General features: G+C 35.1%; 3 protein-coding genes across 3 annotated transcripts; 1 reads left to right on the top strand and 2 right to left on the bottom strand.

Annotated features, from left to right (window-relative positions):
* Positions 1 to 746: 746 nt before the first annotated feature.
* On the bottom strand, positions 747 to 6,849 carry LOC128866967 (actin-related protein 1). The gene is made up of 7 exons (XM_054108044.1): positions 6,693 to 6,849; positions 5,796 to 5,860; positions 5,560 to 5,734; positions 5,349 to 5,500; positions 4,981 to 5,290; positions 4,682 to 4,918; positions 747 to 1,083 (listed from the first exon to the last, which is right to left on the bottom strand). Exons 1-7 carry the CDS (start codon positions 6,732 to 6,734, stop codon positions 940 to 942), a joined length of 1,125 nt encoding a protein of 374 aa, XP_053964019.1. The 5' UTR covers positions 6,735 to 6,849; the 3' UTR covers positions 747 to 939.
* On the top strand, positions 5,876 to 6,600 carry LOC128866972 (uncharacterized). The gene has a single exon (XM_054108056.1). The coding sequence runs from the start codon at positions 5,979 to 5,981 to the stop codon at positions 6,375 to 6,377; it is 399 nt and encodes a 132-aa protein (XP_053964031.1). The 5' UTR covers positions 5,876 to 5,978; the 3' UTR covers positions 6,378 to 6,600.
* Positions 6,850 to 13,194: 6,345 nt separating the features above from the next.
* Positions 13,195 to 15,286, bottom strand: LOC128866958 (suppressor of fused homolog). Its single transcript, XM_054108032.1, has one exon. The coding sequence runs from the start codon at positions 15,047 to 15,049 to the stop codon at positions 13,661 to 13,663; it is 1,389 nt and encodes a 462-aa protein (XP_053964007.1). The 5' UTR covers positions 15,050 to 15,286; the 3' UTR covers positions 13,195 to 13,660.
* Positions 15,287 to 26,936: the final 11,650 nt, after the last annotated feature.

Below are 26,936 nucleotides of genomic sequence, written 5' to 3'. Positions count from 1 at the left end.
CACAGAAGGTGCAAGATTATCTCTTCTTCTTCGTCTAGAAAATTTGTGCAGAAGTCGTGCGCTTGCACACCCATTCTCTGGGCGTGCCTACCGATGAGGCAATGCCCTGTTATAACTGAACTCAGTGTGCTTAGACTGTGCTTATTTCGTCTTAGTAGAAGTTACGTGCGTTTAGCATTGAGATATTGCGATATTGCAAGTGGCTTCATTACGCCATTTTTCATTCGCTGTTCTTACAATTTTTTCAAAGATAAGTAGTTTACTTGTTTGCAAGGGTATACCTATATCATTGTCTATGTACTCATCGGTCTATATGGTACCGATTTTTGCTACTTCGCCAGCTCTGAAGTTCACCTCAATGTCACAATGGCCAAGAACTCATTTTATCTTTCCACCATAGCAAATTCTTCATTTCACCACAGAGTAAACAGTTACCGATAGGTGCACAGCCTCAACATAATTTTCATTTGAAAATAGAATTCCTTTTTCCATGCCGTGGTGAAAAATGTTCTCACTTCAGCACTTCATAAATCGAGGAGAGTTAACCCCCAGAGTGTTTTCCTATCACATTGGCACAGACCCTAAGAACGAATTGTATTATATGTAAGTCTTTTACATGATTAGAGTATTTTATTATATGGGAAAAGCCTCCCTTAAAAATTTCATATTTATAGTGATTTTATATTTAATATAGGTTTGTTTTCTAAGCAAATTTAATTTTAATACAATTAGGTAATGCAAACATATCACATACAAGTAATGTAGCTTTATTTTTAAATTATTTGAATTTACTTAGCTGTCACAGTACAAGTATATCTAGTATATATTTCCTTTTGTTCCCAACCTGCGGTTATACGACACAAGGATCTGTCTTTCATTTTTTAAATATATACCGTCGGCTTGCCGTTATGAATACACAAACATTATTGGATTAATCTTTTAAAAAGTTTTTCTATGCACGGCTCGTTGTCCTTCTTCCTCATATTCACGTTTCGTTATCCACATTTTCTTAAAAGTATCTAGCGACGCTAAAATTGAGCCTCCCATCCACGTAGAGTATAGACGTTCTTGTGGTGCAGCAATCTGTGTAGCGAAAAAAAACATAGTTAGAAAGGTGGAAATGCTTAACATTCATTGAAGTTATTTTACATAATACAGAGCATAATAATAAAAGGTTAAGTAAGCCATCTTATTATTCAACCGCATTATTTTGAGGTATTGTGGGTAATCATTAATACAGTGAATAACTTAAGGTGTAACTGATGTAATATAATTTTTTCTAGCATTTTATGCAGGAATTTCGTTTATTTAAAACGACATGTCTTTAACGAACATATCAAAATATGTTTAGTTTTTTGTAGTTATTTTTTGTGAAACTGTGAATATTTTGTTTTTTTTATATGACGGACACTCCAATAAGCGGACACTCCAAAAACTGAGGAACCAAACTTTATGTTGGGTTTTTAGAACGAATTCCACTCTAATAACCGGACGCGGACACTTTTTCTCATTTTTTTTGTTCTAATCACCTCTCGAAAGCGGACGCGGACCTCTCGGTAACGAACAAGCAAAATATATCATTGAACAAATGTGTAAAGAAAACAATAAAAACCTCTCATAAGCGGACGCGATACTCTAATCCACGGACAACAAAGATAGTAGATAGACAATAGTTGAAATAAAAGATATTAAAAGAATATGGATTGGCGGTGATAACGTCAACAAAAAGAAAAAGTTCTTAAACGCGGATGGCTCAAAAATTGACCATTTGAGTTTCGAATGGTTCGTTAAGGCCAGAAGCCAAAATATACCAATATCGGGTATTATTATAAAGGAAAAAGCAAAAGAAATCGCTGGCCGATTAGGTATTCAAAATTTTTCTGCGTCAAATGGATGATTGGAGAAATGGCGTAGGCGTCATAATGTGACTTTCAAAAGAATATGTGGGGAATCTTCCGAGGTTAATTTCGAGGATTGTGTGCCAATATGGTTGGAGATAAAGAAAAGCCATTGGTTATCGGAAAAGCAGCATGCCCACGCGCCTTTAAAAGAGGCAATATAGGAAGTTTGCCAGGGGAATGGAAGTCAAACCGGAAAACTTGGATGTCTCGTGAAATTATGTGTGAGTGGCTAGAAATGCTTGATAAAAAAATGGGCTGCCAGAAGAGAAAAATTTTATTATTTTTGGACAATGCTACAACTCACCCTCGAGATATTAAACTAGATAACATAAAGTTGATCTTTTTACCTGCTAATACAACATCCGTTTGTCAGCCCCTCGATCAGGGTATAATACAAAATTTTAAGTGTCATTACAGATGCCATATAATCAAACATATTTTGACAAAATTAGGAGGCATTCCAATGGACAGACTTTCAAAAACTTTTGACATTTTGGAGGCTGTTTTTTTTATTAAATCTTCATGGGACAACGTAACGGCAGAAACAATTAAGAATTGTTTTTCGAAAGCCGGGTTTCAAAAAGCTCCGCTTGAATGTTCTGACTTCGAGGCAGAGGATGATATTCCCATATCGACACTAGCGGCTTTGATAAAGATTTTAAATGAAAATCAGCAAGGTCAGTATACAGATGAGTTTTTGTTAATCGACGAAGTTGTTAATACAGAAGACAATAATATTGACGTTGTCATTGACGAAATTAATACTGAGGAATTATCTGACGGAGAAAGCGGAGACTCAAATCATGTATGTGTCCAGGATGAATGCCAGATGAAGTCATATCCTGAAGCATTAAACAATTTCTAAGAGACGATATTACTGGATTCCAATACACCAAGACTTTAGAATGTCATCTTGAAAACCTTTTTGTGAAACATAAACAGGAAAATCTACGACAGACTACGGTATATGAATTTTTGAAGCCTAAAATATAAATATGTTGAATCAAATATGTATATTCAAATGTGTAAATATACTCATTGCCCCAATATAAAAATGTACATACATACATATATATTTTTCAATAAATATGAAAAAAACTGAACGTACCATAAAAGAACATAAAAAAATTATTTAAAGAGGTGGGATAGTAATTTTAATCTAGAGTTTTTTTTAACCCCCATAAGCGGACACTCCCCATAAGCGGACGAAAATTGTGGAACCGTGAGTGTCCGCTTGTGGGAGGTTTCACTGTACTAGGTTGGGGGAAAAGAATTTTAATATTTTTGCGTAAATTTTTTGGGCAAATGAATTTTCTCTTTGTTGACTTCCATTGTTAGCACCCTGTAACTCACAACCGAATGGAACCAACAAAAATAAGAGCAAACGAATTTCTTCAATGTGAAATGTCACCTTGACAACGAGCATAAACTTTATGAGATATCGATCAACACAGCCATTTACCGAGAAAATAACGGACTTATATTCCCCCAAACTAATATTTCTTAAATGAGTGCCATAGCATTCTCGTCATTCTAGTTGGAAATGTTGATCTTGTATGCTGTCTCATTCATTGTAGCTAACGGTAAATATTTGTGTTTTTCTTCTTATTCTCCCAAAGTGTGCCTAATAAGATTTCGGATGTCACAAATAATTTGCAAACAAAATCTATTTCTGCACCTCACTGAAATTTTTACTCTCCGCGAATGGGTTAACTACATATTTGCAACAACTATAGCACATCAACATTTTGGCCAATTAATTTTTTTTTTAATATTCTTTTGTTTTTTTCCTAAAAATTATAGCTCATTGTCTAACAAAAAACATATAAATCCAACGATCAAATTTTATACAAAAATTCGAAAAATGTCACAAACCTTTCCTTCAAATTGCACGGTTTTTTAAGAAAATTTCTATAAATATTTTTGAAATGCAGTTTATAGCATATAAAATTTAGTACAATAAGTGGCAAGCTCGAAGTTGCTAAAAAATCCCTATGATTTAAATATTTTTTTTTTTTCATTGACGATATTGCGTATTTTTTCTCATTTGAAAAAAATGTGTAATTTCATAAAATTACTAAAATTAATTAATTTTCAAACCCTAAGTTTTTTCAGAATTTTTGTGTACCTGTCCCAAAATTTTTGGGTATTGCGTATTTTTTCTCATTTAAAAAAAATGTCTAATTTTGTAAAATTAATTAATTTTCAAATACTAAATTTTTTCAGAATTTTTGTGTACCTGTAATGCGCATTTTTCCCCATTGGAAAAAATTTCTAATTTCATAAGATTACTAAAATTAATTTTCAAATGCTTAAATAAAAAAAAATGTGTGTACCTGTCCCAAATTTTTTCGGTATTGCCTATTTTTTCTCATTTGAAAAAAAATGTCTAATTTCATAAGATTACTAAAATTAATTAATTTTCAAATACTAAGTTTTTTCAGAATTTTTGTGTACCTGTACCTGTCCCAATTTTTTTCCAAATGCACTACTTTTGTTTCAAGACTAAGTGCCAAATAATCGAAACTATGAGTAGTCAGTCTTACACATGAGTTTTCTTATTCAATGCACATTTTTCATTTTCTTATACGCCTGATACCACCAACTACTGTTTTCGAAAGGAGTGGTTGTTATGGGAGCTTTTTATAATTTTGTAACGCTATTTTTTAAGTTAGGCGATCGCGTTAAGTAAAACGTAATTTTATATGAACTGCAGCTAATAACATAGCAACGATCACGAATAAAGTACGGATACTAAGTATATTTTCGGCATAACTCACTCTAATTTTTAAGTCCTTTGCTGAGTATTTTCTTAATTCCGATAATAGACGATCACCAAAGCCCTTAAATAGTGTTGAGCCACCGGACAATACGATATTTTGATACAACATTTTTCTGAGATCCATATCCGACTTTTCAATGGCATACACAAGCACATCGTGAATGCCCTCACACTCTTCTCCAAGCAAATCTGGCCGAAACAGCACTTCTGGAGCTCTAAACCTTGCCTGTCCAATCTGCAATAATAATCTTATTATTTTTTGGGCGTTTAGTGATTCGAGTAAAATCCATACTCTACCTCTAAAGTTTTTCCATCCGGCAATGTGTAAGCAATTTTCTCTGTTTCCCCGCTTTCCTCTTTTTGGGGATTAGTCGCGAGATAACATAGTTTCTCCTTAATAGAGCGTACAATTTCGAATTCTGCTGTTGATCGGAAGTTAAAGCCTTCTTTTCTTATAAGAGTTTTAAGATAGCGTGTTACATCTCGCCCTGCGATGTCTACACGCATAATACTATGCGGCATCGCGAATCCTTCATAAATAGGGACTGCGTGGGTAACGCCATCGCCGGAGTCAAGCACTACGCCTGTTACTCGACCTGTTGCATAGCTTCACACAAAATGCGTGACAATATCAAACAATAAAATTTCCGACAAAAACAACTTACAGACTGAGAACGGCTTGCATTGACACAAAAAGTGCGGGCACATTGATACCTTCGAAGAAAAATTCAGCTGCCTTTTCGCGGTTTTTTCTGGGATTAAGTGGAGCTTCCGTTAATAAAACTGGATGATCCTCTGTAAATGTTGCTAATTGTTCCTGTTTCAAAATTACATAAAAATGTGAAGGGAAGACTTTAAAAATTTCAACCAACGTACTTTACTATAAATATAACTCCAAATGCGTTCCATGTCATTCCAATCAGTAACAATACCGTGTTCCATGGGGTAGCGTATACTGAGCAGGCCACGATGCTCTTCCGCTTTGGGACCGACAAAAATATCGCCCTCGAGAGCTCCGGCCATTACACGAACATGTTTAGGGCGTCCAATGCTGATAAAAGTAATTGCACAATTATTATTTTTTCTTTATTTGCAATACCAATACTACTTACTAGTTGGGAAACCGGCACTTAGGAATGTGCTCACCGGCAAAGCCAGCTTTTATCACACCAGAACCCTGTGTGAAAAACGACAGTTATAAATTGACAATTTCAAGTTCACGACTTCAATTTTTCTAATTATTCAAATTTATTTAATTAAATTTTTTCCGGGTTTTTCATTTCTGCAATTTAAAAATGAAGAGTATTATAGCGCCTGAGGTTGATATGTTGACCGTGTCAAAGAGTTCCAGAAATCAACGAAAGTCCATCTTAAATTTTGCGCCCAAAATGGACTTAGTGAACTATAGCAAGTCGGACAATATTGATAATTTTTACCTGGAGTGTCAAAATTTTCGAGACTACTATCGTGACCCATACTGTAAGCTCTCAAAACCAGAGGCGTTCAAAGTGCCCTACGGAAAATGTGGAAGACAAATTGATAGGAATAGTGTTTTGAGCTTGCCGGTAACTTGGGTTCGAGAATACCACCCAGTAATATACGCTCTACAATATGGCCGTGAGTTACATCTAGACGAAGGTATTTCACTGGGTGGCCAATATGATCCAACATCTTGTATAAAATACAAACGTTGACTACAACAAAATTTTAACAAAATTGTTTGCAAATAATGTTTTTTAATAAAAAAAACTCTTATTTGAAAGCACTTAAACGCTTTCATAATTTAACAACTCAGAAGTTGCGAAAGGCATGCAAAGGATTAGTCACCACTTTGTACGTGTTTATATTGATTTAGAAGTAACAGTAGTTCAGACCAGAAAGGAGTGGGACGTCACCAGTAGCTTCAAAAGTCTGCAGAAAAAGGTGAGTGATGTCACTGGAAGTTGGCTCCACGCCCAGACGTTCTTGTTAAGTTTATTACTACGGTAAATAAGACAATATATACTTACATTATCAATGACAACAGGCTGGTTGACTACCAAAGGCTCCATTTTATACAATTAAGTTCAATTTATAGTAACCCTTCGCGAAAATTAAGCTACTGAAATTTCTATTTGTTTCTTATTCCTCAGTTCTCAGTAGTTTTGATGACACAACAAAACAGCTAACTTCACGCCATAGTATTGCCAAGTACAAAAAACAAAACATCAAGATGCGAGACTTAAAATTAGTTTAATAAATGAAGAAGATTTATTAAGGTACTTGACCACCTTATAAGTTTCAAAAAATTAAATTTTTTTTTTTACATTTTTTCAATCCTTATACTTTTAAAAATCATCACCTGAAACTGTTTTTTTAAATTCGAATTCTAACAAAGTGAAATCAGTGAAAATGTGCAGGCGCATCCTGCACTCATTACTTGCTGACTCAGCTGAAAGAAAATAGCAAGTTTTAACTTTAAACGCGTTTTTCCAGAAATGACTTTTTTTCGAATGGCGGACACTTTATCTCCGAAACTGCTTAGCCGATTTTAATGATTTTGGTCTTGTTTTATTTGTTAAGATGTTTTGTATGCCAATTTACCACATTTTGCAAAAAAAAAGTTAATAAAGTATTGCTTTTTAAGCATAACATTGTGAAAAACAGGGGTGTTTTCTTAACTTTTTTTCAAACATCCGCCATTTTTTTATTATTTTTTTTTTTTTCAGTTTGTGGTAAATTCTCACGCAAGGAACCTTCCTTTTGAAAATTTTGTTTCTCTCTTTTGTTTTAGAATTACCATTTCTAAGATTAACTGTCCGCCGCAAGACATGATTTTCTTCAGGCCTCGACTTTGGCGCCTCCTGGATATATGTTAAAAAAAGAAATTTTAATAAATCAATTTTTTTTTGTATTATATAAGCTCTAAATAAAAATTATAAAAAAAAATTTATTTTAATATATTATACAGAACATGAAAAAAAATTATTGAATATGTTGTACTTTTTAGCTTTCCAAGGTGGTCAAGTACCTTAATCACTCCAGAAGTAATTTTTTGCTAGTGTCGGAGTAGTGCAGTTATAAAACAAACTGTTTCGAACAATTTTATAAGAAGAATTTAAACACAGTATTGAAATATATTGAACTAGCAAACCCGGCCCGCTTCGCTGGGCACACTAAAATAGAATAGATATGGTTTAGAACAGAAAAGATATGGTTTTCATATTTTTTATTTCTTTATTCTTTATTCAAGCGCTTTGGCATAAATAATATTTTTTGTTTTTCTATTTGTTTTTGAGTAAATATAAAATATAAATTGCAAATCAGGAAAAAAGAAGATTGTTTTTAAATTTGATATCAACGCAAATAAATAACTAAGAAACAATCGTCTTTTTTCCTGATCATCCATGAATTTTTCGTTTCAATTTATATGTTTTATTAAGCATTGGAGCTTTTTTAACCATTATCCATTTATATTTTCCAAAAAAAAAAACGAAAAATTTTGTTTTTCCACGAACACATAATTTCATTTGAACATTCGGATTTCACATTAAATTCTCAAATTTCGTAAGAAATTATTCACTGTTCCAAAATCCACTCCAAAAAAATTCACAAACAATTTTTACACTTTGCCCTTACGTCTTCTCCTTATGGCATCCAAATCAGAAAGAAATATTGACACATTGTAACTCACACTGTCAATTTGACAGTTCAGTTCCGCCCCAAGCGTTATAAAAGTAAACGACATTATGTGTGGTTCAAAAGAACGCTGTACCCGTTGCCACTGCTCCGAATTACAACCAAACTTTACGAAACCCATTTTCAATACTTAACAATGTGCGTAAGTTTGGTTTAATTCGGTGCAAAGACACGGCGGGGTCCACGTTTTGACATATATTTCGAGACCCTAGTCATCAATAGGTATGAAAATTACCCCGTATTAAAGCACTTATTAACAGCTTTCATTTGAGACCCATATTGTACATACACAACCAAAGGTTACCCGGGTCCACGTTACCTTTATCTCGAGACCCCAGTCACGGAGCGGCATGAAAAATACTCTGTACTAAAGCATTCACCAACAGCTTCAATTTGATATCCATATTGTACAAACGCATTCTAGGATTCACGTTTTGGTCTCTATCTTGAGACCCTAGTCACGGAGCGGCGTGAAAAATTCTCTGAACTAAAGCATTCACCAACAGCTTCCATTTGATACCCATATTGTACATACACGTCCGAAGGTTACCCGGGACCACGTTTTGACCTATATCTCGAGACCCTATCTACCAATAGGTATCCAAACTATACGGAAACCATCTTCAATACCTACTTAACAATGTGTGTACGTTTGGTTTAATTCGGTGCAAAGACACGGCCGGTTAGCGAACACACACAAAAAGTTGACTTTATTTTATATATAAGATATATTAGTTTCAACGATTAATTTCCTTTTTTTTAACAAATAAAGTTATCGCACAACAATTTTGACGAGCTTATGTATTATGTTAGATATATTTTAACCAGCCGGACAACGCACATCAGTTTGTGTATATGGTAGAAAATACTGCAATTTTGCCTGACAGTTCGAGAAAAGAAGACTAAAATTTGGCAGCCATGGCGCAGGGAATAAATGCAACATTATTACGAAAAAAGACAACGCAGCTTACAATAGGAATTATCAAATCAATTATAAATTATAATGGTGATGGTAAATGTAGGGAAAATTCCCTACATGTAGGGATTTTTGTCGAAAAATGTGGGTGTAAAGAAAAGAAGGACAGATTTTTTTAAATTCTGTAAATGTAGGGAATTTCCAAAAAGGGCAGAAAAAATTTTAAAATAGCGGGAAGAATTAAAAAAAGTTCATTTAAAATAAAAATCCGCAGTAAGATTTCATGCCAGACTTTTTTTTCTTATGGCAGCATACTTTTAAAAGCGTTAATACGCCAACATTGCCATTTTTACGTTTTACGTTAACGCAAACGCGGCTTTTTCTTCGCGCGAAAATTGTTAGTTGTCCGCTCGTTTTCTGGTGGTTTTCACTTCTAAAGTAAATTTGCAATTATTTTAGTTTAAGTTTTTTTATATTTAAAATGCATATATTTTACAGAAAAGAGCTCGGAGGAACACCAGGAAAAACAATGCAAGTATCGGAAACAAAAGTTCAATAACAAGTGGCTTGACGACGATAATTTAAGTGACTGGTTGGAAACTGTGGCTAACGATCAAATGCAAATGCGCTGCGTGCGACAAAGTTTTGAACTGCGACAAGTCTGATTTGCAAAAGCAAGTGGTGAACCATTTAATCCCACTCTTAAAAGAAACCATGCCGGATTCTGAAAAAATAAAAACTCTGTCTTGCTTCGAGCAGAACTGAATGTAATGAAATAGTCTAGTTTTTAGTCTTTTTGCTGAATTTTTTTTTTACATTTGTGTTTATAATATAATAAATATATGTACTTATATATATTTCAAATAAAATTTGTTTTTATTATAAAGTGTTAATATAGCACCAAGTCCAAAACTTAAGCAAATAATTCAATTTTGACGTTGCAAGTGTCTCATTATAGTGTAAACACAGGAGAAAACAATGTAGGGAATTTTGTAGGGAAAATTTTTTGTAAGCGTAGGGAAAAGGAGGGGATTTTTTTGGGCCGTGTAGGGATTTTTCCAAAAATCATTTACCATCACTGATTATAATTATAATTATCAAATCAATTTAATTAAATAAAAATAAAAGTATGAGAAAACTTTATATCCCCTATTGATTGTAAGATTTTTAAAGTCATAAAAAGAAAAACAAATAAAATAAAAATAATCAACAAATTCTATGTAAAATATCAAAAAATGAGTTTAAAAGTTTGTTCATAATCAAACAAGCTCGTATACATATTTGCTTTGCATGCAATCAACGTCTCTGTATATAGCTTGGCGTGATGTGGAGGCCTCAAATTGGATCCTGACATCACGTTTATCTTTTTTGGGCTAGAGAATATTGAGCTCGCTCTGTCTAGCAGGCAGTCATACAAAGTACAAGATGAATACAACTTATAACAACAACAAAAGTAGTACGAAGGGCATTAGCAGCAAGCCGGACAAATAAGCTCGGGAAGCGGGGATGTCGCTCTTCGAGGAACATACCCGCGAGGATGATGAGTCCTCTACCAGTCAGGGAATTTACCACGGTCTAGTCATCACGGACTCAACTTCCAACGAAGAAGAGGGGTTATACCTCGAAGAACAACTATTACTATCAGCTATCGGAAGATCATGTCAGAGCTTTAGATGTTGTTGTTGTTGTTGTAGCAGCGTAAACATTCCGCACATATATATGAAGAATGGTGCTGAAGTGTCAGTCCTTGGCCGGATATAAATCCGACGAGCCGATTAGTTAATAACCCCACACCACGTAACAGGATACCAGATTGACCCTGGTCGTGAAAGCGCATAGGTCTATCTCAAATAATCTGGGTATAATGCCGGCTCAAGAGCCGTGGGTCTACAGGGTCCAGATAACAGTAATCAGGAATTGTAACAACGAGGTAATATGCGATCTCTCGGCGGAGAGACCTATAGCGTGTGAAGTGCAAAATAGCTATATTAATTAATTTAATAGTGGTCCAAGTCATGCTGTAGGTGAACATAGCTCTCAAGAATATTGTCCTCGCGTGGACGCACTTTTAGGGAGACAAAAACTCCGTCGCCAGATGAGAATCATCGTTTGGTCTGCCACTGCACAAGAAAAAGACTGTCGTAGGATCATCCGAAGTTCAGTAGCGGAAAGACTTCACAAAGGCTTAGCTAAGATGAAAGTCGAGGAATGAGGAAGAAAACGCAAGTGCCTTCCTAGCCACACATTTTCGGTGAGCTGAAACCCTGGTCCCGGAGTCCTATATTAGGTCTACAAGGCCGACCTAATCAGATTGGAAACTGAGCAAATACGCCTTTGTTCAGCAATCTATAATATTACCCTAGAGCTGTATTGATCCCAACGATGTCCCGGAAGCTGATGAGGTGCAAACATGTTGGGTTAATGCGGTCATCCGGTCAAGGACTGTCACTACAGCACATGTATGGAAATGTTTATGCTGCTACAACAACAACAACGCGGGGTTAAAGAAAGATGCTGTTTCGATGGGTTTGGTCCAAGGGAAGAGGGTTGTTTGGTGAATGAGGTTACGTTGTAATGCAAATTTTCGGTTGATTAACCAATGTAAATTTTAAGTTTTCATATTTATTTAGAACTTTTTGGAAATAATATCTTTTCATTGGGCATTTTTCGGTATATAATTGCGGTATCGTCCGCAAATGTGGAAATTAAGACATTTCTACTAAAGGTATAACATCGGATCAAGAACGCTTTCTTGAGGCATACCAGCCGCTATCGGAAATTATTCTGTATACTGCTCCCGTGAATCGATTGTCAGAGATGTGCGACTTAAAAACGCTATGGGAGTTTGAATGCAGTAATTTACTAATTTTATGTAAAATACTTTCGTGACAAGACTTTATTTGAGCAGCGTCGGGAATAATTGGCGAGTAACTCTCTTTTTTGGTTCACATGACTGTCTTGTTTCATTGGCACTACGATTCACCTGTTTAATATTTCCGTCTTTCTCATGAAATTCTAATTGATGTGTTTGTATTGCAATGATTACTAAGGAAAGAATGTATTTTAAATATTAGGGGGTCTACTCTGTAATTCGATGCGAATAATTACAAAAATAAATTGTATTGTCTTCTGCATTTGAACAAAAGGTTAACAATGCAGCTAAGTTCCTTGTATCTATATTTCTGTTAAATATTTATATGCATTTATATTTTTAAATGCTATATTTGCTATACAAAAATTTTAACTTTCTTATCTCATTACAAAGTAGATCCCCAGTACTTTGTTTTAAAAAGCTTCCAGAGGCAGGGCAGTAAGCTGATTGGTCTATACGATGACGTTAGAGAGGGTTCATGAAATTAATTTTATTTATATGTATTTTAATTCCAAATATTTCTTTATTTTTGGTGTTATAACTTTAATGCGAGGCTGCCACATTGCTTTGGGTTTGGTCTCCGATTTTGTGTGGAGCTTCCCTAACCTCACGTTTAATTTCATCCTTTTGATTGTATAGGCCTGTCACAATGAGTCCGTTGAAGGCGGTACGTACGTGCCGTACATGGAGTAACATAAAACACAAACTTGTTGTTCCACCAGACCCATTGTGACAGGCCTATAATTCATTTCTTTATGTTTTAGCTTTTGCTATATGTTCTTCATTTGCACAGGCGTTCAATCCCCTTCAATAACTACATTTTCTCTTCAATTCAGTCAATTTCCTCTCATACTTAATTTCATTGTTTATGCTATGGCCATTATTTGTTTAAAAACATCATCCGCAAGAAGCGGCAATTTGCCGGACCTCGCCGTCACAGGTTTTGTGGTTCCAGACATAAGTTGAAGCTGCTTAAAAGCTAGAAAAAATTTGGCTTTTAGATTTTAAAAAGTAAATCAATTCATACTGGAGTGTATAAAATATGTATGTTTCAATAACGCTTTTATTTGTGTGAAAATATTTGCCTTATTTATTCTTTGCCAATAACATAATAGTGAAGCAAAAAGTGTAGATACTTAACATGGCTATATTATTACTTGCGAATTGTTTAACTGTCACGCCCATACTAACCTCAATTTACCAAATCTTAAATCTATCATTAAATCTTAAATAGTTTTGTTCGAATGCAAATTTAAAAATTTATCCTAATTCATTATGATTAAGAAATTATAAAACTATAAATTAAAAGTTAATATTTAAGTTAAATTGGAGAAAATGAGATTTTGTAAGAATGTTACAATTCTATATTTTACAGTTAGTGCTCCAGTTCAAAATAGTAAATAATATAGATGTGCCATCTTTCACTCGCAGACCTGTCTGTTAAGAGCAACATAAAATTTTCTTCTAATTATATATCGAGTTTTATTTTGTTTATAATGACTACGGTAAATTTATAAGCCCATAGGAAGTTTTATTCCTCTGCTAGGATTATCAATTATTAACTTTAATTTCCAGTTCGGCCACTCTAGTTCATGTCGCTTCGTACTTTCCGTCACATCGTCCAGTTGGAGGTTTTTGAAAGACTCCATCATAGGAGAAACCAATTCGTCTGGAATCAGAACTTGTATCCAATACCCAATAATACCAAAAGGGGAAGCTTTGCTCACAATTGCTCCAGTGACAGATTCTGCTACTAGAGTTAGCGCCAAGTGCTGGGCTTTGAAGGTGAAATGACGACCATGGCGAATACGATCTTTTATTGCTAACATGAGATATTTTGCTGCATATGGCGCCAAAGTAATCTCTATACCATCCATTGATATGGAGTCAGCCGAATGCGGCTGATAACTGAGAGGGCATGACTTATGTAAAGAAACACTACTCATTGACATAGATTGTGGAAAACCAGCATCCTCACGCTTGATTTGCAATTTTTCAAGTAGATTATTTTCCTCGAAAACGCATTGTTCATTTAATTTATTTGAATCAATTTCAGTTTTAATGCATTGTTGCTTTTGTATTTCTCGGAATGTAAAGTCGGCATTTACACCAGCCAAATCTGAGCCTTGTTTTTCCAGGTCATCTTGCAAGTTTAATAATAATTCCGGAAAGAGCTCAAAAACACTTTGAGAGCGACTCATATCTGTAATCCACCAATTACCACCAGTTTTAATGTCTTGCTGCAAGAAGTTCAGCACACCACGCCCATTCCAGCGAGAAGCTTGTTCAAGCTCTTCATCTGTAACACCGACAATCTGACAAAACTCAACGGTACCGAACACTGTCTGAATACAGCTGAGCTGTGGATCTTCGGCAATTAGTATATTCTTCAACTGTGAGTTTGTGTTGCCATCCAAACTTTTACGCCAAGGTATGTTATCTCCGAAACACAACATATTTCCAGTCTCGAAGCAATAACGGGCTATGGACTGTAGTAAGTTTGCTGGCCATGTTGGTGGGAGTTGTGGTTTTCCGGAACTATTTTCCTTTTCCGTTTCATTTTTTAGCAGCCTAAATGATAATTCGAATCCCATACCGGACCGAGTATTCATTTCGTTGGATTCCTGGACGTGCACTCGTCCATCTCCGTGTAGGTCACTTAATCCGAAACTTACGTAATGCCAATGAGGCGGAATACCTCTTTCTGGGTCTCCACTATTACTATACATGCTGATGTAATCCAAAGGATCCTGCCCGCCAAGCCAATATTTTAAAACTGTTGTTACTTGCAAAGGGTTGGCTTGGTCTGGATAAATACTCTGACAGTGATCAATGAGTGCTTTCAGTCCTGGAGGTGGTTCCATCCGACTACTTTGGCTTGTTGAGGGTGCATCAGCCATGACTATTATTAAGTTTACAAAAATATTACACTGGTGCTATGTAAAATATTAGCATGGGAAAAGATATGTGCAATTCGGAGATGTAATTTGTATAGTCATATAACAAATCCCCTAATTACTCTATCGGCACTTATGATTAACTTTAATAACAGAAAAAATCTGTACTATTTACAAAGCATTTGTGGCTTAAAACGTCTTATTGCAAAATAATAATTCCGAAAAAAAGGTTCGATGTCGATAGTTGAAAACAATCGATTTATGATCTACTATCAATCCCATAAGTGCGGAATACACTACACAAGTGGCTCGTCAACAAGAATGATAGAAAGAAGATTGCGCCCAAGGCGAATTTATTACAGGTGACAGCAAAACATATAAGTAAAACCCTACATGTATTTGTTGTTGCGTTTGGTGCAAGCATCATGTCAAAATCAGCAAGCAAATGTAAACATACGAATGTAAACATACAAACAAAGCATATCATTTTGACGTAAGCCATACCTACGGCGAAAAATTCAGCTGGGTGAATGCTGTCACCTTATTAAATCCACCTTGATTGCGCCCATCAGAGCGTACGTGACGTCACGTTTTTCCAAGTTTTGCAGTATTGCCAACTATTTGATCTTCGCAATAAATTTAGTGCTTTTTTAAACCGAAAATGCGAAAATTTTGAAGTTTCGTGTTTGTTTCGTGTTTTTTTAATTTAAAGCTACCGAAACTTTAAGTTAAAAAAACTGTATTACTATACAAAAGAAGGTTAAAAAAGGTAGTTGGTTCTTATAAAATTTGATATTTTGAAAGTGTGAATTTAATTTTTTGCTCCTTTTAAGGTTATGCAAAAATATTAATTGTCCCTATCTCAACTCTTCTTAAGATTTAAAACGTTTTTATACATTTTAAAAGGCGTTTGAATTGACTGAATGTGGATTAAAACCATAGAGGTGTAATCGTTTCTTCCGGCCATTAATCCTTAGTGGGACATAGGGCATCAAGAGGTGTATTCATTGTAAAAATAAGCAACAAAATACCAGAAAATACTAAAGAAACCATACTGACATTTTTATAAAAAGAGTACCTTATCTAGTTACATAACCTCAAATATAGCAAATAAGTCGTTGCCTTAACAAAATAGTCTCGCTTAACAAAAAAAAAAATCCTAAATTAAATTGTACATTAGCATAACACTTTATTAAAAAAAAACGCATATTTTAAAGACAATTTGTCACCCATACAAAGTTCTTTAAGTGATTCAATAAAAATTTGGTGTTTTATTTGGGCATTTTAGTGCGTTTTTATATCCAAAGCTAGGCAACACTGCAGTAGCGAGAGAGAGATTTGACTGCCGAAAGCAGAAGAACACCAACAACACCTGCAATCGCGGGCAATGCCACCAGATGTTAAAAAAAAATAAAGCTAAATAAAACTAAGTGAATTATTTAAATAATTATTAAAAAATGTATATTTTACAAAATTATTAACATTACATTTTAATTAGAACAGGCTAGAAAAATGTCATGAAGAAAGAACTAAAACTCCGAGACTAAATAACAATAAAAATGCTAAATCAAGTTACGAAAATGGTAATCTGGCCATACTGGAGCTAAAATCACGTAACTCGTTGTCAAATTCGTTGAGAGCAAAGTAACGGGACCACGATAGGCGCCATCTCATTATTCTTTCCATCATGGCTCGTCAAACCTACTTATTTCCTCATACACTATACAACCACAAGCAAAAGACAAAGACTGTGACGCTTCAGTAGATATATTTCTTTCCACGAACTCTTACTTCACGCAGATAATTTAAATATATTTTCCGTAACTAAAGGTACCTTCGATTACCAGAGTGATATTGGTAATCGTGACTTATGCTGCCAGAAGTCGGGAAATAAACCGCTTTCTAAAAACCATAGATTACTTTCATCATAATCAAATTAGAATCTGGTTTTTAGTTTAGTACCGAGTTTACATTTAATCCCGCCATAAGTAAAAAAAAAATGAAATTTATAAAGTTAAGGCGCTTTGAACTGATATTTTATAAATGAAAATTTTCAAAAAATTCGAATTAAAAAGTTTAAATTTGTATGAAAGTTTTTAATCATTTCAAATATTTTACAAAGTGTGAAACTTTAATTTATATTAAGATGATTTGGTTAAAGTTACTTCATTTGTGCTCTTCTGGGGTTTTTAATTTTCAAAGTCAATAGGAAAACAAGAATATTTCTATGTAAATTTATAAACATATATTTGCCAGATAAAACCTGAATATAATAGATTTGTGTCAAAGCTGGTTTGTACTAAAAGATAACACTAAATTGACAATGGTGGTCAAGAAAATAATAAAATCAGATCCACCAAGCAACAATCACAGATTAATTTGTTTCAGTTTAAATTATATTACTTTGAGCAGAACAGTTTGTGCAAACTTGCAGGATATATCTGGAATAAGTTATATTCGCAGACTCCCAAACTCAGGGAGTAAATGTTAAATTAGCTGAGCTGTTACGACCAATCTTATATCGTTGACAGACGATAGCGTTAATCGGAATTTCCCGGGTAGTTAATATGATTAAAATTTTAGTGTGGCTGTCGGCTATTATGAGAATTAGGTAATAGCTGATTTGCTAATTGGGTAGTTTTGTCCTTAAAAGATGGAATGCAGGCAACAAATACGGGTATTAGCTGCCCTGATACAATACAAATTTATTTATTAAAAAAAAAAAAATATTAAATTTCCATTTCTCAAATTGCTCCGAAATATCAAAATAATTAATGTAATTTCGTATGTGTTAGTTCTAATTAGTATTGCATAAAGTCTTTCTTGTTCTTCTCTTTAAAAGTTTCACATTCAAAGTTTTTCATTCACAATAGATTTAACTGTCGTTTTTCATCAATGTTGCCTTCGAAAATTCCCTTGATCCGCTTAACTTATGAGAATTAAGTCTAAGTAGTTGCACTCAATTCCTGAGATAAATCCGATTTAAGTCGTTAATCCCGATTAACGCCGCTGTCTGCTTATGCTATTATGGACAACAATACTTTCGATTGGTGGTTCCATACCATAATGTCATAACCATAATGCTGAAAACAGTGAAGACCGCACGGAATCCCTTACCGCAGTCTCTTACCGTGCACAAAAACTCACCCCCGAGAACAACTGCGTTATTTTAATTACATACATATTTTCACAATACATCGGTTTGTGTGTGTATGTGTTTGGTTGTATCTACACAATGTTGCCATTGATATTTTTGCTTACACACTTTTTCACACATCCGCGTTATCTGTTACAATTTTTCATTGTTTAATAAACCAAAGCCAAAAACCAACAAATGCAAATAGTTCATTTATCTATAATTAACATTATTCAACAGTATTTTTAAGCTATTTTAACAAAAATTATAATTTTTCTAAGTTTATTTTGTAAATAATTTCGAAATGTACTGCTTGGCAGCACTGTGTGGTGAGAGAGCAATCAGCTGGGTCGGTATTACGGGATTTTTTTAACAATCGTGAAATAAAATCTACGGTACTACGATACGGAAGGAAGGAACTTTTCATTTACATGGGGTTCTCATTAGTTTGATCAGAACAGCTGAGTCGGGATTGCGTCTACGGTGTTCACTGTTTTCAGCATAACTGTAACCATAGATATCAATTGAGCTTTAGTTTTTCGCCATATCCATAAACAGCTGATTGTCGGCTTGTTGCATTTCTTGCGATTTTATTTTTCGTGTTCACTTTACTTTGTTTTGGTGATTTTTAATTTGCAATTTTCACCTGAGCTTCTCTTCATGTTCATGGCCTATATTTATTTTGTACCTTTTTTAGATTAAAATTTATTACACAAATTTGGTCATATCCGTCAGCTATTCGTTCGTTTCTCTTTTCGTTCGCGAAATTTGTCGTAATCTTATCTCTTCCAACCTGTTGCACTCCCTGCTGTGTCTATTCAATTATATTATTCTTAGAATTTTATGCCTTATTGGATAGCTAAAAACGACTACTAAAGCCGATAGCCCTGGCAGCTAGTGCTTAATTAATTATAATTTTAATTGTAATTAATATAAATAAATAAATTACTAATAGTTCCTAAAATATTTTGTAGTTGCATATTTTTTATATGTAATGTGACGCAGGAAACATTTTGTGAAAAATCGTAAGATCAATATTTTGTTAAAGAGGCAGGGCTTGGTTCAAATTTTATTGATGATTTTTATTACATGGAAAATCTGATCCTTAAACCAACATTTAAAAAAAGTGGACGTACAAACAAAAACATAAATAAATATAATATTTTTTTAAAAAATTTTCAGAATCGAATATCTCGAAACCAGTTAAGTTTTTCAGAAATGATCTATACTCGTATAATAATGTCCTGAAGTGTGTGAACGGTAAACCGGTACTTCTGCACATGCACAATTTTTTTATTAGCATTCTAATGCTCATGTGAATTAGAAGTCATTTTAGTCTTCATCGACACTAACGTTTTTCTAATCTACATCAACTTTATTTTTATGTACTTCAGTGGGAGTAAATTTTATTGTCAAAAGAAATTTTTCGTTATAGCTTCTAACTGTTATTGGTGTTCCAATTGTTGTACAAATTGTTTTTTCCTGTATGTGAGTTAGACTTTGTCGGACATAGTATTAGTTGTAAAATCAACTAGGCACTTACCCCTGTTATTGCTGTCTGAGCGTTTCCGTCGCCGCACGGGATCCAGGGTCAGGTACTTCGTCAACACCTTTCGACGAAGGTTTTTACTTCGTGAGTTCGATCGCCTCGTTTTCACTCGGAAAATATGCGGAGACTAACATAGTCTCATGTTCTCCTCTGGGGAGAAGAAATGACTGGCGATGTTTGCGAGCAGGACTAGCTAGTTCCCTCCGTCTATTGCTCCCCAGCTTCTTTCTCTATTAGGGCTCCATCGCTTCTCTCACTCTTCGGTGCCAGTTTAGATTTGTTTAAAAAAATATGTGAAACGCTTCTACTCGGAGAGGCAACGGGCATAACTTTCCGTTGCATTTCTTCCCATATTTGCTGGATTGTTGGTTGCACAGAAGGGATTAGAGGCTTTTTCTGTGCGATATGAGTCTGCGGTTGATTTATTGGTGCCTTCTGATATGCACATAGGCACTCACCTACCTTCACTGTCATGGAGCAACAGGACTGCTCCTCCGTCGTCTTTTTATCGCATCCAGTGGCTTCCTCAGCTGCCACAGTGACTGTCTTTTGGCTTGATTTTGAACTTAACAAAACCCATAGCTAACATAGAAACCTCACTGCCGTGATACGTCGTCAGTGGGCCAACGGCGATGGCTATTTCCATCACTGAATTCTCACCACCCCATTGCACTCAGTTTTCATTTTGAGCCCGAATCAAAGAAAGAGTATTTTCGTTTGAGAACCTATCTAGCTACGTGAAATAATCCACAATAATTATGTAGCGTGGTATGTCCGCATCTGAGACGACTTTCAGCCTACTATTTGCCACGGAATGAGCTTTAGAAATGCTGTGCTAGGTAATCCACAGTTGCCGCAATTTTGCAGGTGATAGAAAGTTACCTTAGGCGAGGCATGCATCCGTTGAAGATGAACTGTACATCACCATCTTATTGCTTTATTACCATTTTCAGGATAGCATTCCGTACCAGTCGGCATTTCTGACTGCACTGAGTATATCCCGAAAAGATATGGGCTGTCAGACGTCTCTGCCTTTGTGACGAAGCTTGGGTGCCATGCCATTGGGCACAACGTTATCCACTTAGAAACATTAGGCACTTTTACTTTTTTGCAAATTAACGTAATAGCTGTGGTGGGCGTAGTTATCGACCAACTTTACTAATTTTTGACATACACTTCCTTTGTGCCTAAATATCTTAACTTTTCCTCGATAAAGCGTGGAAAAGTAGACGTGGTTTTATTCGACCTTAATCATACTTATGATCGAAATGAGGTAGGGAACGGTGCATGTCCCAAGTTCGGGTCAGTTTCCCTGCTGTTGAGATATACGCATTTACCCGAAAGTGGGCGTTGCGCAGCCAATTTTCCAAAATTTTACTTGCATTATATTTATTTTTATTTTTGTTTATTATTTGTATCAAATTTTTATAATTTTTCTAAGTTTAAAAAAGAGTTATCTCCCTTTTTCATTTTTGAAAATTACCGAGGGCGGTTACTGAGCGATTTCGCCTATTTTTAATACCAAACTACAAAGACAAAGGACAAAAAGTTGGACTTTCATTAAAATATATTAATTTTTGTACTAATTACACTAGTCTACAAGGAAAAGTATCCGAAATAATTTAAACTAATATCTGCTTCTCTGTCCATGCAAAATTCGGATTGATAACTAAAATTAATTTATTAGTTTGAGTTTTCGAGATATCCTAACCTAAAAGTGCAAAAAACCCCATTTTTGCCCATATTTGAGGTTATGTAGCCTTGCAGATGTTTTCTTTCACCAAAATTAAAGGATGGCATCTTTAAATACAATCCTTCTTTTTTCAAATGGCGTTTTGTTTGCTCAAATATCATTTTTTTCGCAGAGATATCGCATTTTGAAATTTTCATGTTTCGAAATTTTCCTACACCTGAAAATCGATTAAGATAACATAGACATGATATAGTCGCTTACTAATTTTCTTGGGTTTGAGGGCCTGAAATATATGGATTAATAGTATATAAATTTGGAGTTTGTGGGAAAGCCTGCTTGCGGTTATGTGGGTTAGCCTGCTCGCGGTATGATAGGGGTGGTTTCTAGGGGTTAGGGCTGTGTGTGACTCGGTACCCAAAGGTTAGATAGTGTAGGGATGTGGTGAGTCAGCACACTTATGGTGTGAGACAAAATTTTAAGAAAAATAAGACTCAATTCAAGAAAATTAGTAATCGAATATATCATGTCTATGTTATCTTAATCGATTTTCAGGTGTAGGAAAATTTCGAAACATGAAAATTTCAAAAGGCGATATCTCTGCGAAAAAAAATGATATTTGAGCAAACAAAACGCCATTTGAAAAAAGAAGGATTGTATTTAAAGATGCCATCCTTTAATTTTGGTGAAAGAAAACATCTGCAGGGCTACATAACCTCAAATATGGGCAAAAATGGGGTTTTTTGCACTTTTAGGTTAGGATATCTCGAAAACCAGAGCTGATAGAGCAATTCTGAGGCCAGATTTGGATTCAGCGCATCATAAACCTTCGGAAATATATAGTCTGGTTTCTGGGTCTGAATGTTGGTTAAATTTTGTCGGCCTGTGTTATCGTACGCACGGACGGACAAATCTGGCTGAATCGACTTATCTCATCATTTGGAGTTCGATTACTTTATGCCCTTACAAGCAACTCTTATGTGAACAAAATTAGAATACCTTGGTGCATAGGTGCGTGTGCATAAAAATTAACGGGATTTTTACTAACTTGAAACTTGCACTTTATTATTATACTAAAATAGGTTACATAACTGCAAACCAATGAATAACAATTAACGAACTTTCAAGTTTGATGTCAATACCGTTAACATTTTTATTAAGAAAAAGCAAAACATAGAACAGATCGCCTTAGGTTGCGGTTACATTGGTTGCGAATTTGTTCGAATTATTCAATGTGAAACAAATACGGGCGACGAGTATCAAATGCATGTGGTTGCATTACTTGCGACTATTTTGTGCGAAGTCCTACGAATTCGTAAGTGTTGGAAGTGACGAATAAAAAAGCAAACAATATTTATAAAAAAATATAGCAGCGAAATTGAAAGAAGGAGGTAGGTTTTTAATATATTTCAATTAATATATTTTTTATTTATTTTTAACAAACCTCAAAATGTATTACGTAACTGTTAATGTCTCTGAAATACTTGCACAGTATTTTTCTATCAATCCACTCTAGGTGCCAGGACATCGTAACATTAAAGGTAATTGTAAGGCAGATGAGGTAACGTAGGTTCGAATCTCGATGAATGATCAAAATGAAGAAAACGATTTTTCTAATAGCGGTCGCCCCCCGGCAGACAATGGCAAACCTCCGCGTGTATTTCTGCCATCAAAAAGCTCCTCATAAAATATCTGCACTTCGGAGTCGGCTTTAAACTGTGGGTGCCTCCATTTGAGGAACAAGTTCAAGACGCACAACACAAATAAGAGGATGAGCTCGGCCAAACACCTAAAGGGGTTATATATTTATACTATATATAAGGCAGATGAGTTAGTTAGATTGGGCTTCTCGCTCCAAACTAGTCTGGACAAGGTCGACATACTCATGCCCTTGGCGGCATGTAAACTTTTATTAGACGGAAACACTATTACTGTTGTAAATTCCAACTGGAACCAGGTAAATACCTTCGTTATTAGTAGACAAACGTGGCCTGAATGGAACATGGATCGCCCTAAGAATCTACTTAAATTAAGTAGGAAGGATTTAAGAATCATAATAGGTGTCCTATCTATGCATTGTCTAATAGGAAGAAAAGCCAGTAGATTAGGGGTACCATCCAATGACTATTGCAGAAGCTGTCAGGATATAGAAGAGGAAAAGACAGTCGAGCACCTTCTATGTGAGTGCATAGCTCTGTGTAGAGGACGATTGCGATTGCTCGGTCTCGCTTTTCTGGACAAAATTGCGGATGTTGCGAATCTCACACTAGCTAGTATAGCCAGATTTTCAAAGGCCACCCAATGGCTTAAGGGGGGCCAAGTAGAGTAAGGATAGGATAGTTCCGGTGGTATCACAAGGGATCAGGTTGAGTGACTGTTGTCCGACACATTTAGGCCTTGACAATCCCATTGTAATATCACTGGAGTTCGTCCTTTATACTCCTGAATCTTCTCTGAAACAACCTGGGGATTTGCTGTTAGTTGCTTACCATTTAAGTCAATTGGCAATAAGTATAAAATTACGTTTAGTGCTTCTGTGGGAGTGGTTCTAAGAGCTCCACTTATACATAAGTTTGCTGTTTTTAGGATACGAGGCTCTGTTCACATTCAATATTTATATATATATACACATAATTGGCGCGTACACCCTTTTTAGGTGTTTGGCCGAGCTCCTCTTCCTATTTGTGGCGTGCGTCATGATGTTGTTCCACAAATGGAGGGACCTACAGTTCAAGCCGACTCTGAACGGCAGATATTTTTTATGAGAACCTTTTTTCATAGCAGAATTACACTCGGAGGTTTGCCATTGCCTGCCAAGGGGCGACCGCTATTAGAAAAAAACTTTTTTCTTCATTTTGATCTTTCACGGAGATTCAACATTCTCTCTGAATTCTGAATGTAGTAACGCACCAACCCATTCGGCTACGGCAGCCGCCAACCGAAAATATGTCTGGATTAAAATACTTCTAATAACCTTGCATTTGGCCCAGCTATTCTTATAATTTAATGGATAGTGTATCTTATCCATTCTTCGTGACCATACTTTCGACTATAATTCCAGTATGAGTGGAGGTATTGGAACAAATCATAATTTCAAATGTGCCTCGAAGCACATTATTGTGTTCAAATTTTAGAATATTCGGTCACAACACATAGGATATATGAATTTATTTGTGTTAAATGTGAGCGCTTAGCTAAAGCTCTAGATAGTCGTGTATCGAGCAGTGCGAGTTGCTGTATACTCGCTCGAATTTCGTTCATTGCTCAACTGCTCCATTGTTTGTTCGAAACTTTCGAGCTTTTTAACAATTTGAGCAGCTAAACAAAAATTGTGAATTCTTTAGCTTTCCAAGATGTTAAAACATTGTTTATAACCTTAAAAAAATGCTGCCAAAAAGTCAAAATAATTAAAACATGCTTCGCTCAAATTACTCGAAAAAATTCGATATACTCGAGCGCTTGGCCGAAAATTTTCGAGAACTGGTGTGAGCGAGTTCTCGTTGCTCATACGCCCAGGCTGTTCGTAAATGTGCGCATAAAATCGTAAGCTCTACTCTGAACCACTGTGGAATGGAGGAAGATTGTGTCTTAATATATAAAATGTTCTCGTGGTTTTTGACTGATCGCAATAATATATATGTCGGTTCTGAATTAGTTGGGGAGAAATGCGTGGGTAAGTTTTATTAGGTCGTGGTCGCTTATAGCAGAAAGTGGGCAGGGCACCGCCTAGTTTTGAACATTTTACTTCCATCGTATTTAGTTTTAGGGCTTATCAATTCTACAAAAATTCAGCAATTTTGCTTCTTTTATAATGGAGGTATGACGCTTTTTCTTTCTTTTTTAGACCCGCGGACTTGAGTCCAAAGGTACCATGAATTTGTTCATTTTACAGTTTTATATATAGCATCAAATACTCGAGATGGATATATTTAATTCCCAAAACATAAATAAATGAAATAAATCATAACAGATAAATTCATTTCAACTCAAATTCATTCAGTCCATGATTAAAATTTTACGAAGTAGAGTAAAGCAGAGTAGAGAAAACAAAGAAATATTAGAGGTGAAGTTATAAAATATGCGAATTAATAGACGATTTAAAACAAATCTCCACAACGAAAAATTAATATTTATATATTTGGACATTTGAATTTGCAGAAATGAACGGAGAGGCCTGTGAGGCCCACAGATAAACAATAGAAATTGTTTTTATGGGTATAAACTACAGTTCTTTTGGGAAGGTAATAATTCAGTATCAGGGAGGAAGATACACACAAGTGAGGAAGAGGAATTTCAATGCGTAAATCGCCACACCAAAGGTAATTCATCAAAACCCATGCCAGCCCTGCCGAATACCCATACCAGCAGTTGCAAACAACGCATATAGCAAAATAATTAATTTTAATTGAACTGAAAAAGATTGAAATATGTATGTACATACTTGTAATTCCCAAGTTTTATTGATTCGATCAATTAAATTGCGATATTTTTAAAAATTTGTTAGTTTGTATGGAATGTGCAAACGCTTTGTCTGCTTGACAATTTTCACTGAGTCTGTACTCACTTAATTTTTATTTATCCGGAAGAGGTGTACCATTATTTAAATGAATTAAAGTGCAGAATGAATGAAGAGGTGGCTGCCGTAGCCGAATGGCTCGCGAGTGCGAGGTTTGATGGGTACAAACTACATGAAACACCAAAATTATAGAAAAAGGTTGTTCTAAAAGCGGTCGGTCCTCGGCAGGCAATGGTAAACCTCCGAGTGTATTTCTGCCTCATAAAAAACCATTTGACGTTCGGAGTCGGCTTAAAACTATAGTTCCCTCAATTCGTGGAACAACATCAAAACGTACAACTCAAATAGGAGGAGGCGCTCAGCCAAACATGTAACAGAAGTGTACGCGCCAATTATTAATATTTTTTTAAACATAAAAATTATATATATTAAACATATTTTATAAATTGAAAGCACGTAAATGAGTAATGTAGCCAAATTTTTCTACAACATTCAACATAACATAAATAATATCAAAAATGTACAGTGCGGATGATGTCGCTCACAGTCCTCAGCTGTTCTTTGTTTACAAATGGCGGTCATAAAGTGTCGTACTCTATAATAGTTCTTTCATGTAATGAGATACAATTTTTTCGTGAGAAGGGAACACTATTTATGCGGATATTCTGCCAAAAACCATAAGGTACACTGACCTCTACGTAATAACTAAACAAATACCCATCTTCCTCGAAGTACGGCGTCGCAAATGGAAGTGGATCGGCATGGCATGTCGGCCAACTTTAATATTTCTGTAATTTTATCGACATTTTCGACATTTTCTTTAACATCAAAAATGCTTGAACGGAATCGACGAAATCAAAACTGCTCGTAATGAGCTGTTACATTCCCTATAACAGGCACCATAAATACCATTCACAAGTTCTGAAGTCTGGCTTGCATTTTTGCATTTATCAAAAAAAAAAAAAACGGTAAAATGCACCGAATTTTCTATTTGTTGAC

This window comes from Anastrepha ludens, chromosome 2 (genome assembly GCF_028408465.1).
Source record: "Anastrepha ludens isolate Willacy chromosome 2, idAnaLude1.1, whole genome shotgun sequence".
In the NCBI taxonomy this organism is placed as follows: Eukaryota; Metazoa; Arthropoda; class Insecta; order Diptera; family Tephritidae; genus Anastrepha; species Anastrepha ludens.
This window is presented reverse-complemented; position numbering and strand designations above follow the sequence as displayed.

Bases quoted from the DNA above. Each gene is read 5' to 3' on its own strand.
- LOC128866972 (XM_054108056.1), top strand. From the start codon at position 5,979: ATGAAGAGTATTATAGCGCCTGAGGTTGATATGTTGACCGTGTCAAAG.
- LOC128866967 (XM_054108044.1), bottom strand. From the start codon at position 6,734: ATGGAGCCTTTGGTAGTCAACCAGCCTGTTGTCATTGATAAT. The intron at 5,861-6,692 runs GTAAGTATATAT...TTTTTCACACAG, and splicing joins AGCCTGTTGTCATTGATAAT to GGTTCTGGTGTGATAAAAGC. The intron at 5,501-5,559 runs GTACGTTGGTTG...ATTTTGAAACAG, and splicing joins GGAGTTATATTTATAGTAAA to GAACAATTAGCAACATTTAC.
- LOC128866958 (XM_054108032.1), bottom strand. From the start codon at position 15,049: ATGGCTGATGCACCCTCAACAAGCCAAAGTAGTCGGATGGAACCACCT.